The following is a 16262-nucleotide window of genomic DNA, read 5'->3' on the forward strand; positions in this document are numbered from 1 at the left end:
ATCTTCGTTACCCTTTATTAATAATGAGAAACGATTTGAAAGAAGGGAGTCGACCGCTAGAACTAGAACCAGAAATGAGAAACGATTTGAAAGAAGAGAGTCGACCGCTAGAACTACTGCTCTTAGAACCAGAAATAAATAGGCTTACCCTTCAATTGACTCAAAATTATCAAACGTAGACTGATGCTTTATTCAAAAAATCTGATAATCAAAATTGTCGTGTCGTAAGAAAAAAGAAATAAATAAAAGAATCGAATCGGGTTGGGGAAGAAAAATAAATTTTTTTTTTTTTTATTGAGCGTCTTCGCTCATCTTGTTTTCTTGTTTTGATGACCTTATCAGAATTTTTTTATCATATTAATTTCTACTCTACCTCCCTCGAGTTCATTCTCGAGGGAACCCCATTTCATTTAAAGCATTTCGGTGGATTCCTTCCGATCTCCTTATTTTATAATCTCGTTGGAAATCATATAAAGACAATTCCTATTTGAGATAGCTATTTGTGCAAGTATTTTACGATTAAGAAGCAACTGTTTCTTGTACCGATTTTTTATTAATCTACTATAATTATAGGATACCCCCATTCCTCGAATTCCTGCATTTATTCGAGTGATCCACAAACGACGAAAATATCTTTTTTTCCTATCTCTATCCCGATCAGCCGAAACCAAAGCTCTTACTCTTTGTCTCCGAGCTATATATCCCTCTTTCATTCTGGTCATTGAATAAAAGAAATTTTGATGAATAACTAATTCTTTCTTTCAGTTATTCTTTTCTAGTCTATTAATAACAAAACGGATTCTTCCAATGTATAAAATAAAAATTCCAATGGCTTTTGCTACTATAACCGTCCCGCCCACGATTTTTCCTTTTTTCTAGGCATTTCATTTCGCCTTGAAATAAGAAATTGTATTGATACTAGGTATCAAAAAAAGCATATTAACTAAAATAAAGGAGTAAATAGAAATGGATAAATAAATAGTGGGTTCCATCGTTTCTATGGTTACTTCTTAAACGGTGAGGTCCCCTCTATACACCGGAGCTCATTCCTTCATTTAACATTTAATTGGTAACTTGTACAGTTCACACTCTTCGGCTCTACTCATAAATTTTTCAGTAATAGATCTTTCACAACGAGATCTATCTTATACAGTAACGGTATGTAATTAGGAGGATTAATTGGGTAGCTGACCCTGTTAGTCCGTTCTTTGCAAGAGTCGAAGCATAATCTTTTTGCTTTTTAAATAGGATTTTCCCCGCTTAATGGATAAGCATTTGCTACCAATGGGGAATTTTTAAAAAATTCCAAGATTGGATTTGCGCCAATGGAAACCATAAATTTCATACACAATAGAAGGATATGGTAGATCTATCTTTTTTAGATAGTGAACGGAAGAACCCCATTCTATTCACTGGTACTGATCGTTGATACTGAAAAATTGTTTCCTTTTTCTCAGCCCATGATCTGAACAAGTCGCACATACACCCTAGTACATCTTCCTCGGCGCTGAGGACATCCCCGAAGAGCAGGGGCTTTCGTGACATTTCTAATTGGCTGTCTTGCATTTCTAATAAGTTGTTTAATAGTTGGCATGCTGAATCATATACAATCATATACATAATAGACTGGTTTAGATCGATCCTAACCAGATGATTATGAATTACTTCTTTTTCTCTTTAATAGATTAATAAAATATTAATCTATTAAAGAGAAAAAGAAGGAAAGGAATAAGAGGGATTAAATCAATCTAAATCAAAATTAAATGGTGTTCCATTGTCGTCAAATGGTGGTCTTCCATTGCCATTGTCGTCAAATGGTGGTCTTCCATTGCCATTGTCGTCAAATGGTGGTCTTCCATTGCCATTGTCGTCAAATGGTGGTCTTCCATTGCCATTGTCGTCAAATGGTGGTCTTCCATTGCCATTGTCGTCAAATGGTGGTCTTCCATTGCCATTGTCGTCAAATGGTGGTCTTCCATTGCCATTGTCGTCAAATGGTGGTCTTCCATTGCCATTGTCGTCAAATGGTGGTCTTCCATTGCCATTGTCGTTAACTAGTCTCCATTTTTTATTCACTATAGGTTTGTTATTCACTATAGGTTTGTTATTCACTATAGGTTTGTTATTCACTATAGGTTTTTCATTCACTATAGGTTTTTCATTCACTATAGGTTTTTCATTCACTATAGGTTTTTCATTCACTATAGGTTTGTTATTCACTATAGGTTTTTCATTCACTATAGGTTTTTCATTCACTATAGGTTTTTCATTCACTATAGGTTTTTCATTCACTATAGGTCTCGATTCTGTACGCACTATATGATCCACAATTCCATGATCTTTGGCTTCTTTTGCTGACATAAAATTATCTCTTTCCATGTCTTTGTTTATAACCCATCGGGGCTGGCCCGTTCTTTGTACATAAGCCTCTATGATGTCTTCTTGCATTTTCATTACTTCGTCTGTTTCCATGACCCAGTCTTTGAAGCCATCATCCTTAAGCATACTAATAGGTTGATGGATCATTACCCTGATGATATAACATACTTCTAACTCACATAATGAGGCGAGAAGAATAGCTATAGAATTGAACAACCGTACAGGCATTTTTTGCGCATTGCATACGGCTTTACAATTGCATACGGCTTTACAATGGAATTCTCTTTTTTCTTTCATCGAAAAAAAGAGAAAATATAGAGTCTATTAGACCCAGATTAATAAATAATCCAATTACCATCCTTCTTTTTCTTTTTTTTTCGGAAAAGTTTAAAAATACTATGATGGCTCCGTTGCTTTATATATTTATTTCGTCTGTGATTCAGCAATCCCAAAGTTTCTTTTTTTTTTTGAAAAAAAAAAAAGAAAGAAAAAAAATAGTCTTTTTTTTTTTCGTACTCTTTCATAACATAAATATTGTTAATAGCCTCTGGTAGGAAAAGAAAAAAAGTTTGTGACGCCTGAGATGGGCCCACGATAGCTAAGATCAAATTGGAAATGCCCCTTCTCTCATACTACTCTTTCGATACATAATCTAATATTTTTTTTTGAAAAAAAAAAAAAGAAATAAAAAAAAAATTTCATATCGAATTCAAAGTGCCATGCTATTATTACTTACTAATTCATATTTCATATGGCGAAGGCATAGTCTTCTTTTTTCTTTCCATCAATAATAAAAAAAAAAAACTCATTGGCGCCGAGCGTGAGGGAATGCTCTGCGTTTGGTAATTTCTCCTCCGACCAAGAGAAAAGCTGCGATTGAAGCGGTCAATCCCATGGCTAGTGTATGCACATCTGGTTCCACTGCTTGCATAGTATCAAAAAGAGATAATCCAGATACTATCCCTCCGCCAGGAGAGTTTATAAAAAAAAACAGGTCTCGGCTATTACTCTCTATACTGAGATAGATCATAATACCCGCAAGTTGATTCGAGGTCTGGATATCAAGCTCTTTGCCCAAAAAAAGCAATCTTTCTCGATAAATTCGGTTGATTAGGATAAAATTGTATCCCTTAGTAGCCGTACAGGCACCTTTTGATGCATACGGTTCAACAAAAATTGCGAAAAAAAATCAATGTGTAGATTCCAGCCATCCTTTGTTTTTTCTAGTCGGACCTTTCTAACTTCTAATTTCTAATGAAGGGGCTTTTTCTTACATTTTTTAAATAAAATGAAATTTAAAATTAAATTAAAGAAAGATGAGTTTTGGCCCGTTTTCCTATAATATAGAAAAAATTCGCTAAACTTATTGCACAAACTTTTCATTGATCCATTTTTTTTTCATTGCGATTCAATCCAAATCACGATGTCATTTTCTTGTTCCTGAATGGGGTTCGTCAATTTTTTATTCAATTTTTTTAGGTTTATGCTCTACTCCGAGTAAAGATCTGCCCGATTTTTATTTGCACATATAGGACAAATGACCCAATACCACGTCTTTTTGCTATGATTTCATTTCCTTTTTTTATTTTAATTTAATTCCTTTTTCTTTCATGTTTTTCGCCAAATATTCAACGTATTTCCCATATTATTCGATTGATTAACAGTTTGAAATCGCTCTTATTTATAATTAAAAAAAAAAAGAAAAATTATGATTATGATATAGGTGGTAATCATAAATATATTACCAATTGGGTTTTTTCTAAACGGAGCCTGGATACTTCATTTTATCAGTCCAACCAAGCCAACCATAAATCATTCTAATTGAAAATATTAATCTGGATACACCCCCATGAAATGGATCTCTAATTGCACTTCATTACACTTCCCGCTACAAATTTTTGATAATTCAATCAATCTTTTTGGGGCGAAACAGGGGATATCTCGATCGGGCGAGAGAACGGGGGAATCCCATATGACCCAATATATTTGACAAGTCGCACTATATGTCAACCCAGCTTGCATCGTTATCTCCCGGAACTTGAAAAGGAACTTTTGGAATACCAACAGGCATAAAGTAAAAAGAATGTAAAATTATATTTCGCTTTGATTGTGGAAGCGTAATACGTAATGTAATACGTAATAATGGTCTTATCTTAATAATATGTAATATTATATTTCACTTTGATTGTGGAAGCGTAATACGTAATGTAATACGTAATAATGGTCTTATCTTAATAATATGTAATATTATAATATGTAATATTATATTTCACTTTGATTGTGGAAGCGTAATACGTAATGTAATACGTAATAATGGTCTTATCTTAATAATATGTAATATTATAATATGTAATATTATATTTCACTTTGATTGTGGAAGCGTAATACGTAATGTAATACGTAATAATGGTCTTATCTTAATAATATGTAATAATGGTCTTAATAATATGGGCCTTTATCATATTTTATACATAGATAGACTAAGGCCATAAAATAAAGAAAGGCGGAATGAATGAAAGAGAATTCTTACGAATAGGTCCTTTGAATGATGAACAAATAGGGATGCATTCATTCATAAAAAATAGGATCAACCCCCATTGCGTATTGATACTTATCGAGTATAGAATAGATCTGCTTCTCTTTTTTCTTCTGAGCCGAATTCTTCCCTTATTACTAATGGAATAGAACAAACATTAATCCTTTCTCCGAAAGAATCCACCGAAAAGGGGAGGTATTCCAATGCAATAAAGTTACATAGTGTCTATTTTTCGTTGATTTGATAAAGGGGTATTTCCATGGGTTTGCCTTGGTATCGTGTTCATACTGTCGTATTGAATGATCCCGGTCGCTTGCTTTCTGTTCATATAATGCATACAGCTCTGGTTGCTGGTTGGGCCGGTTCAATGGCTCTATATGAATTAGCTGTTTTTGATCCCTCCGATCCCGTTCTTGATCCAATGTGGAGACAAGGTATGTTCGTTATACCCTTCATGACTCGTTTAGGAATAACCAATTCATGGGGCGGTTGGAGTATTACGGGGCGGACTATAACAAATCCGGGTATTTGGAGTTACGAAGGTGTGGCCGGAGCACATATTGTGTTTTCTGGCTTGTGCTTCTTGGCAGCTATCTGGCATTGGGTATATTGGGATCTAGAAATTTTTTGTGATGAGCGCACAGGAAAACCCTCTTTGGATTTGCCCAAGATTTTTGGAATTCATTTATTTCTCTCAGGAGTGGCTTGCTTTGGCTTTGGCGCATTTCATGTAACAGGATTGTATGGTCCTGGAATATGGGTGTCCGACCCTTATGGACTAACCGGAAAGGTACAACCTGTAAATCCAGCGTGGGGCGTGGAAGGTTTTGATCCTTTTGTTCCGGGAGGAATAGCCTCTCATCATATTGCAGCAGGGACATTGGGCATATTAGCGGGCTTATTCCATCTTAGTGTCCGTCCGCCCCAACGTTTATACAAAGGATTACGTATGGGAAATATTGAAACCGTCCTTTCCAGTAGTATAGCTGCTGTCTTTTTTGCAGCTTTTGTTGTTACTGGAACTATGTGGTATGGTTCAGCAACTACCCCCATCGAATTATTTGGTCCTACTCGTTATCAATGGGATCAAGGATACTTCCAGCAAGAAATATATCGAAGGGTTAGTGCTGGGTTAGCCGAAAATCAAAGTTTATCAGAAGCTTGGTCTAAAATTCCTGAAAAATTAGCTTTTTATGATTACATTGGCAATAATCCGGCAAAAGGAGGATTATTCAGAGCGGGTTCAATGGACAACGGGGATGGAATAGCCGTTGGGTGGTTAGGACACCCTATCTTTAGAGATAAAGAAGGGCGTGAACTTTTTGTACGTCGTATGCCTACTTTTTTTGAAACATTTCCGGTTGTTTTGGTAGACGGAGACGGAATTGTTAGAGCGGATGTTCCTTTTAGAAGGGCAGAATCGAAGTATAGTGTCGAACAAGTAGGTGTAACTGTTGAGTTCTATGGTGGCGAACTCAATGGAGTGAGTTATAGTGATCCTGCTACTGTGAAAAAATATGCTAGACGTGCTCAATTGGGTGAAATTTTTGAATTAGATCGTGCTACTTTGAAATCCGATGGTGTTTTTCGTAGCAGTCCAAGGGGTTGGTTTACTTTTGGGCATGCTTCGTTTGCTTTGCTTTTCTTCTTCGGACACATTTGGCATGGTGCTAGAACCCTGTTCAGAGATGTTTTTGCCGGTATTGATCCAGATTTGGATGCTCAAGTGGAATTTGGAGCATTCCAAAAACTTGGAGATCCAACTACAAGAAGACAAGTAGTCTGATGCAAGATTGCTTTGTTATTTTTCGCTTCTATTTTCTGTTTGTGATTTGACATAGGCTGCTGTAAAAATCTTGATTAAAATCGCTGCCTTTTCTTTGATTCTTGTTCTTTCGTTATTTTATTCGGGAGATGATTCTAAATAAATAGGTACGGAAGCTATAATTGTAAACCACGATCGAATTTATGGAAGCATTGGTTTATACATTCCTCTTAGTATCTACTCTAGGGATAATTTTTTTCGCTATCTTTTTTCGAGAACCGCCTAAAGTTCCAACTAAAAAAATGAAATGATTTTTCATTATCTCAATTGAAGTAATGAGCCTCCCAATATTATATTGGGAGGCTCATTACTTCAATTAGTCCCCGTGTTCCTCGAATGGATCCCTTAATTGTTGAGAGGGTTGCCCAAAGGCAGTATATAAGGCGTACCCAGTAAAACTTACAAGTAAACCAGATATAGAGATGGCGACTAAAGTTGCTGTTTCCATTATTATATAATTATATAAATAATATATATAAATATAAATATAAATAATATAAATATAAATATAATTTCAAGATCACAATGGATCTATGATAAGATCGTTTATTTACAGCGGAATGATATACAAAGTCAACAGATCTCACTGAATACAAAATAAGATTTATGGCTACACAAACCGTTGAGGGTAGTTCTAGATCTGGTCCAAGACGAACTGTTGTAGGGGATTTTTTGAAACCATTGAATTCGGAATATGGTAAAGTAGCTCCTGGATGGGGAACGACTCCTTTGATGGGTGTCGCAATGGCTTTATTTTCGATATTCTTATCTATTATTTTGGAGATTTATAATTCTTCCGTTTTACTGGATGGAATTTCGCTGAATTAGATTCACAAGAACCACGAAGCCTCGCTTTTCAATACAAAAAGTGAAACTTTTAGTTCTCGGATTTTTTTTAGCCCATTCTATTTTGGTAGTTCGACCGCGAAATTTTTTTTGTTTCTGTATTTCCGGAATATGAGTGTGTGACTTGTTATAATTGATCCTATTGATAGTACAGAAAATGGGTCTGTCCTCTTGATCGAGATAGTTTTATCCCGTCGGATAGCCATTCTAGTATCTGGAGCACGGAATATATGAAATGGATCACGAAGTATTCGAACTATGATTCATACTTAATATTCAAACCTCGCGGCCGGACTCAAAAAAAAAAAAAATTTTCAAAGAAAGAGGTTTTTTATTTATAAATCGAGAAATTTTTTCTTCTTTCAAACTCTCATTTAGTTTATGCTTATTTTGATCAAAGGACAAACCTTTCTTTTCTTTGTATTTTTATTTATTATATCTATTCTATTCATTGAATAAGTGATGATCCAATAATTCTTACTCAAAGAATCTTTGGACTTAGTTTGAAGGTTTTATTGAATCATCGCGGTTCTGGTATGAATCTGAAGTTTCAATTGATTCATAGGGTCTTAACAAGAGAATTCCTATTAAAAATAAAGAAAACAAGAATAAAGCCACATTCCATATAAATAACAAATCAAAGCAAAGAAAAAGAAAAGAAATAAGTAGGTAAATAGAAGATTCAAGAGGCCTGATCAACATAAAGACGAATGCGCCGACTTGATTTTTTGGCATTATAATTACAACTACAAAAAAGAGCTTTCGGATTTTTACTCTTTTGTGTCTTCAGATAAAATTGAATGAAAAGATTAAGAAGTTTCAAACTTTCTATTCCATATCCGTTTCAGCTATTATTTGGGTGTTTTTGTTTGAGCTGTACGAGATGAAATTCTCATATACGGTTCTCAGGGGGGGAGTCCTCTTGGTTTACCTATCTCAATAAAGTCTATGATTGGTTCGAAGAACGCCTCGAGATTCAGGCGATTGCAGATGATATAACTAGTAAATATGTTCCTCCTCATGTTAACATATTTTATTGTCTAGGAGGAATTACGCTTACTTGTTTTTTGGTACAAGTAGCTACAGGATTTGCTATGACTTTTTACTATCGTCCAACCGTTACTGAGGCTTTTACTTCTGTTCAATACATAATGACTGAAGCTAACTTTGGTTGGTTAATCCGATCAGTTCATCGATGGTCGGCAAGTATGATGGTCTTAATGATGATCCTGCACGTATTTCGTGTCTATCTCACTGGTGGTTTTAAAAAACCTCGCGAATTGACTTGGGTTACAGGCGTGGTTCTGGCTGTGTTGACTGCATCTTTTGGTGTAACAGGTTATTCCTTACCTTGGGACCAAATTGGTTATTGGGCAGTCAAAATCGTAACAGGCGTTCCGGAAGCTATTCCGGTAATAGGATCGCCTTTGGTAGAGTTATTGCGTGGAAGTGCTAGTGTGGGACAATCCACTTTGACCCGTTTTTATAGTTTACACACTTTTGTATTACCCCTTCTTACTGCTGTATTTATGTTAATGCATTTCCTAATGATACGTAAGCAAGGCATTTCTGGTCCTTTATAGAGAATATAGACCATAGCTATATTGTAACCAATCATTTATCTTATTACTTGCCAATCATTTATCTTATTACTTGGGGGAGGAACAATAGTATTTCATTGCTACAAATATGGATTGTTGAAAAAAAAAAAAAAATAAGACATGTATTTGGATATTTCCTTTCAACTCCACAATATTCTATTATTTATTTGATATGACATGAATAGTTGAAGGGAATTCCCCGAAGAGAAAATGGATTATGGGAGTGTGTGACTTGAACTATTGATTGGGCCATGCAGAAATATGCCTTTATCTGCTACATTGGAATTCACAACCAAATGTGTCTTTGTTCCAACCACCGTGTAAGCCCCATACAAAGGATAGGCTGGTTCGCTTGAAGAGAATCTTTTCTATGATCAGACCTGACGATGTCGTGTATGAACAGGGCTCCGTAAGATCCAGTAGAATAAGTGATTTGGCATAATGCAAATTAGATTTTATTTATTTATTTTTATTTTTTTTTTACTTTCTTATCTTAATAGTATGAAAATACATTCATTTCTTCTGCATCGACCCGATTTATTATTATTATACTATCGGAGTGAAACAAGGGATCTAAAGAAGAGCAAAGGCTAGACTATATTAGTAACAAGTAAATCCTTTGTATGTAAAAAATCTCGATATATTTTTGGGATAAAGGTGAATCGCAAGGCCTAAGACGACCCAGAAAGCACTTGATCACGATCAACTTTGTACGCCTACTTGGGTATTGAGCATTTACCTGTAAAAATGGCATTCCTTGGAATGTATAGTTGCAACTTCGTAAAATGGAATCAGGTAACTTTTTTCTTACATATGAAATCATTCATATATGTGTGGATAACATATAGATTCATTTTATATGTATCCGTTTGTATCCATTTGATTCGATTGATTTTTGCTTGAGCCGGATGATGAAAAATTATCATGTCCGGTTCCTTCGGGGGATGGATCTAGAAAAATTCACCTATCCTAATAACAAAAAAACCTGACTTGAACGATCCTGTATTAAGAGCTAAATTAGCTAAAGGTATGGGTCATAATTATTATGGGGAACCCGCATGGCCCAATGATCTTTTATATATTTTTCCAGTAGTAATTCTCGGTACTATTGCTTGTAACGTAGGCTTAGCGGTTCTAGAACCTTCAATGATTGGTGAACCCGCGGATCCATTTGCAACTCCTTTGGAAATATTACCTGAATGGTATTTCTTTCCTGTATTTCAAATACTTCGTACAGTACCTAACAAGTTATTGGGTGTTCTTTTAATGGTTTCAGTACCTGCGGGATTATTAACAGTACCTTTTTTGGAAAATGTTAATAAATTCCAAAATCCATTTCGTCGTCCAGTAGCGACAACCGTTTTTTTGATTGGTACTGCGGTGGCCCTTTGGTTGGGTATTGGAGCAACATTACCGATTGATAAATCCCTAACTTTAGGTCTTTTTTAAATTGAATCAATTTTAAAATAAAATATCATGATGTGCGTATCTAGGGAGTAGTCACTTCAAAGTCAAAGTGAATTCTCCCTAGATACATTTATTCAATTCTGGTCCCAATATATGGATTGTGCTGAAGGTTCAAAATCCATTTTCGTTTTTTTTTTTTTTTTTCTAATTTTCTAAAGTAAAAAAAAAAAAAATGAAATAAATCCTAAATCCAATGGATTTAAAATTTTGGTAAATCAATTTCGCAATGCTTTTCTACTTCTTTTCTAGAATGCCCAATATTTGTTTTACATCTTCTATGCGAAAGTGTTCAATTTTCATAAGGTCTTCTTGACTGTTATTCAAAAGGTCCAATAATGTATGTATATTGGACTTTTTGAGACAATTATAGATCCTGGGAGGCAATTCTGATTGGTCAATAAAAATATATTTCAATGCTATTTCTTTTTTCTTTTTTCTTAGTTTAGCTAATCTATCATGAAAAGGAAAAAAAGGTAAAGTAACGTTGTGTTGATTGTTTTCTAAATGTAAGTTTTCTTCTTCCGCATCTAGAAAGGGAATAAATAAATCAATCAAATTCCGAGAGGCTTCATGAAGTGCTTCTTTAGGAGTTAAACTTCCATTTGTCCATATTTCTAGAAAAAGTATCTCCTGTTTTTCATTATCATTCCCATAACAATGAATACTATGATTCGCATTTCGAACAGGCATGAATACAGCATCTATAGGATAACTTCCGTCGTGAAAGTTCTTTGGCGTTTTTATACCGTATCCTCTATTTCTCTCGATTTGTAATCCAATACACAAATCAATTGGTTCGGTTAGGCTAGCTATATGCTGTGTATTATCAACGATTTCCACAGAAGGCGGTAAGATGATGTCTTGAGCAGTTACATATCCGGGACCCTTGGCACAAATAAAGGCGTTACGAGTTCCATACAAATTACTTCTCAATACAATTGCTTTTAAATTCATTAAAATTTCATGTACTGATTCTTGAATACCTACTATGGTAGAATATTCGTGTGGTATTTTCTCAGATTTTGCACGTGTAATACATGTTCCTTCTATTTCTCCAAGCAAAGCTCTTCGCATCGCAATGCCTATTGTGTCGGCTTGGCCTTTCATAAGTGGAGACAGAATAAAGCGTCCATAATAAAGACGCTTACTATCTGTTCTTGATTCAACACACTTCCACTGCAGTGTCCGAGTAGAGACTTTTACTTTCTCTCGAACCATAGTAATATTATTTTATTTGATCAGATCATTGAATCATTTATTTCTCTTGAAATCTCTTTAGTGTTTATTTCTACACACGTTTTTTTTTAGGAGGTCTACAGCCATTATGTGGCATAGGGGTTACATCCCGTACGAAACTTAATAGTATACCACTTCTACGAATAGCTCGTAATGCTCCATCTCTTCCGAGACCAGGACCTTTTATCAGAACTTCCACTCGTCGCATACCTTGGTCTACTACTGCTCGAATAGCATTTCTCGCTGCGGTTTGAGCAGCAAAAGGAGTCCCTCTTCTTGGACCCTTGAATCCACAAGTACCGGCGGAGGAAGAAGAAATTACCTGACCCCGTACATCTGTAATAGTAACAATGGTATTGTTGAAACTTGCTTGAACATGAATAACTCCTTTTGGTATTCTACGTGCACTTTTCCGTGCACTACTGCGCCCATTCCTACGTGAACCAACTTTTGGTATAGGTTTTGCCATATTTTATCATTTCATAAGGATAAGTCAGAGATATATGGATATATCCATTTCATGTCAAAACAGATCTTCTATTTTTATTTGTTCATCGCTTTCTTTAAGATTAGTTTCTTTTCTTTAACTTTAAGGAGTTCTTTTTAGAATAGAAAGATTATCCTTGTCTCTGTTTATGTCTCGGGTTGGAACAAATTACGACAATTCGTCCCCTCCTACGGATTAGTCGACATTTTTCACAAATTTTACGAACGGAAGCCCTTATTTTCATAGTTGTTATTCCTTAAATTTTTCCGAATCTACTTATTGGAAGAAAATAAGTTTCTTGAAATTTTTGAACCTTGAATTGGATCCCCCTGAAAGGAATCTTGAAGTTGAAAAAACTACCTAATCGTTCGAATCCTTGTTGCGGAGTCTATAAATTATACGCCCCCTGGTTGAATCATAAGCACTTACTTCACTTTTGTTGACTCTATCCCACGGTGGTATACGTATAAAACTCGATCGGACCCTTCCTGAAACATAACCTAGAATCAGATCTTCATTATCTAAAGGAATCTGGAGTGGACGTGATTCACTAATTAAACCTCCATGAATCCATTTTTGTTCTTTTATTCCAGGTAAAACTTCCTTGACGTATCAACTACTGTAGGGCAGGAGGAGTTCTATTAGACAACCCGTGCTTTTTTTTTTCACAAATGGAAAGTTTCGGATTCGGATACAATTCGGATGTTAGACAGATTACCATATATAACACAAAATTTCTCCGCCGATTCCTTCTAGTCGAGCCTCCCGGTCTGTCATTATACCCCGAGAAGTAGAAAGAATTACAATCCCCATCCCGCCTAAAATTCTAGGAATTTGTTGATAGTTAGAATAGATTCGTAGACCGGGTCGACTGATCCGTCGTAAATTTAAAATAGTTCTATATGGTCCTTTCCTATTCCTTCTATGCCGTAGGGTTAAAACCAAAAAATATTTGTTTCTTTCCCGATGTTTCCTTATGTTATCGATAAAACCTTCTCGTAAAAGTATTTTAACAATGTTTTCAGTGATGTTAGTAGATCCTATTCGAATCGTTCCTTTTCTATTCATGTCAGCATTTCGTATAGAAGTTATTATGTCAGCAATAGTGTCCTTACCCATGGTAAACTAAAATTATTGTTGCTCCCGAATTTTGATATAACCAACATGTTCTTTTTTTTTTTTTACTTAGTAAAGGTATATACGTGAGACACAATCTACTAATTAATCTATGTCATTTAAATACTCTAATTTAAATACTATAACTATATTGAATTGAGGTCTCGTCTTATAATACCTCAGGAGCTAATGAAACTATTTTAGTGAAATTTAACTGTCTCAATTCCCCGGCGATCGCACCAAAAATTCGAGTTCCTTTTGGATTTCCTTTTTGATCAATGACAACTGCAGCATTGTCATCATATCGTATTATCATACCGTTGTCGCGTTTGAGTTCTTTACAAGTACGTACAATTACAGCTCTGATCACTTCTGATCTTTCTAGAGGTGCCTTTGGTACTGCTTTCTTGATCACAGCAACAATAACGTCACCAATATGAGCATATCGGCGATTACTAGCTCCTATGACTCGAATACACATTAATTCTCGGGCCCCGCTGTTATCTGCTACATTCAAATGGGTCTGAGGTTGAATCATTTTTTTTAATCTCTTCTTTCAATGGAACAAAGGACGAAGAAAAAAAGAAATATTGTTTGTCAAAAAAAAAAAAAAAAGGAAACCCGCAATTGTTTTTTTTATTCCCAAGACTTCTTTCCTTTGGTTCTATATTCCTATCCTGAAATAATGAATTGAGTTTTTATAGGCATTTTGGACGCCGCTATTGAAATAGCCTTTCTTGCTATATTTTCGGCTACTCCGCTCATTTCATAAAGTATTCTGCCCGGTTTAACGACAGCTACCCAATACTCGGGAGATCCTTTCCCCGAACCCATACGTGTTTCTGTAGATCTTACCGTAACTGGTTTGTCTGGAAATATACGTACCCATATTTTTCCACCACGGCGTACATTTCGTGTCATTGCGCGGCGCCCCGCTTCTATTTGTCTAGATGTAATCCAAGCGGGTTCAAGTGCTTGAAGAGCATATCTACCGAAACAAATGCGATTACCTCGATAAGATATTCCTTTCATTCTTCCTCTATGTTGGTTACGAAATCTGGTTCTTTTTGGGTTATAGTTGATGGTTGTTTATTAATTCCATCTCTACTACAGAACTGGACATGAGAGTTTCTTCTCATCCAGCTCCTCGCGAAAAAAATGACTAAAAAATATTTTATTTTATTCTTAAGATATATAGGTAGTTACTGAATAATAGATTGAATCCTGGGATTCTTTGCTTTGAGATTTTATCTGATCTATTTGAGATTTTATCTGATCTATTATAAATTTGTATATCTTGTTTGGATATATATTGGATATATATATAAGTAATTAAACATGGATTCTATTTATAGATAATGTCTTATCTTGTTTTTGTTATAATGTTATAACGAATCTTTATTTTGTTTTGTCTTTTTTTATCATATTCATCTCGGATCGACAAAAATTTAACAATCAAATAAAATGAAAATAAAATTTTTAAAATGAAAATAAAAAAAAAAAATGAAAATAAAATTTTTAAAATGAAAATAAAATTTTCGCGGGCGAATATTTACTCTTTCAATATCTATTTCAGTTGTCGGGTTAACTCATGACCTCTCAGAATCAGAACAGAATAAAAAGAAATGAAGTGGTCTCTGGTTTGTTCCGCCATCCTACCCGATAAATCATTAGGATTCGTTTTCAATAGAATCCTCTGCATTCACGGGTTCCGTCGTCCCCATCGCTTCTCGATTAATGCTTAGGTCTGAATTCTCCAATGGAGCCTTAATTTAATATTTAATAAAAATTTAATATTTAATAAAAATAAAAATTTAATATTTAATAAATAATATTAATAAAAAAATTTGTTAATTTGTTCTTTAGTCAACCTTCTCAGTCTTTATTGACTTAAGGCTCTTGATTTTTTCTTCGATGAACAGATATTCATCTAATTATTGATGAATCTCTATTGATGCTCTATTACATTGCTCTTTATGAGATGCTTCGTAGACCTTACATATTGGAATCATATATCATTTCATTTCTATTTCTTTTTCTCTCTTTCTCTCATCCTTCTATTTATCCACATACTTTTTTTATTTTGCTTCACAATTTAGATATATTCATAATCAGATTGGTTTTTTTTTTACTTAACTTAATGCAAAAAAAAAAGATTTCAGTTGCTATAATGATATGACCAATATATCATATCTTGACTGATTCTTTGGATCCAGATAATCCGAAGCGATGAGTTGGTATTAGTGCTATAGTTATTAACTTATACTGTGGTTCGCCCATTTTTTTTTTTGAATCCTAAGCCTAAAAACCCAACGAGTCGCACACTAAGCATAGCAATTATATCAAATGATCAATCAAATTTTTATTTAACCTTATAGAATATAGAATTTAGAACTGCTCATTTTTTTATTGAACATAAAAAAATGAAAGAATTTGTCATTTTTTGTTCTATCGCAGAATAGAACGTAAAGACAAGTAGAGTCTTATTCTTATTATTCTTCATCTATAAATATCTATAAATATCCAAATTTTGATTCCTAATACCCCATAGATAGTTCGAACTCTATAGGAGCAATACTCAATTTTCGCTCCAATCGTTTGTAGAGGAACCCTACCTTCCCGGATCCATTCGACACGCGCAATTTCTTTTCCGTCGATACGCCCTGCAATTTGTATTTGAATTCCTTTTGTATCTGCTTGCTCAGTTAATTCAATAGCCTTTTTCATTGCTTTTCGAAATGAAACTCGATTCTTTAATTGTCCGGCTAT

At 34.7% G+C, this 16262-nt stretch overlaps 1 protein-coding gene across 1 annotated transcript; it reads left to right on the forward strand.

Annotated features, from left to right (window-relative positions):
* Positions 1–7291: 7291 nt before the first annotated feature.
* LOC149505712 (cytochrome b6) lies at positions 7292–10510 on the forward strand. The gene is made up of 2 exons (XM_089757919.1): positions 7292–7703; positions 8528–10510. The coding sequence occupies exons 1-2, from the start codon at positions 7698–7700 to the stop codon at positions 9167–9169; spliced, it is 648 nt and encodes a 215-aa protein (XP_089614045.1). The 5' UTR covers positions 7292–7697; the 3' UTR covers positions 9170–10510.
* Positions 10511–16262: the final 5752 nt, after the last annotated feature.

The sequence above is a fragment of the Durio zibethinus genome, unplaced genomic scaffold, assembly GCF_047325235.1.
Source record: "Durio zibethinus cultivar Kanyao isolate XHJ-2024 unplaced genomic scaffold, ASM4732523v1 HiC_scaffold_2, whole genome shotgun sequence".
In the NCBI taxonomy this organism is placed as follows: Eukaryota; Viridiplantae; Streptophyta; class Magnoliopsida; order Malvales; family Malvaceae; genus Durio; species Durio zibethinus.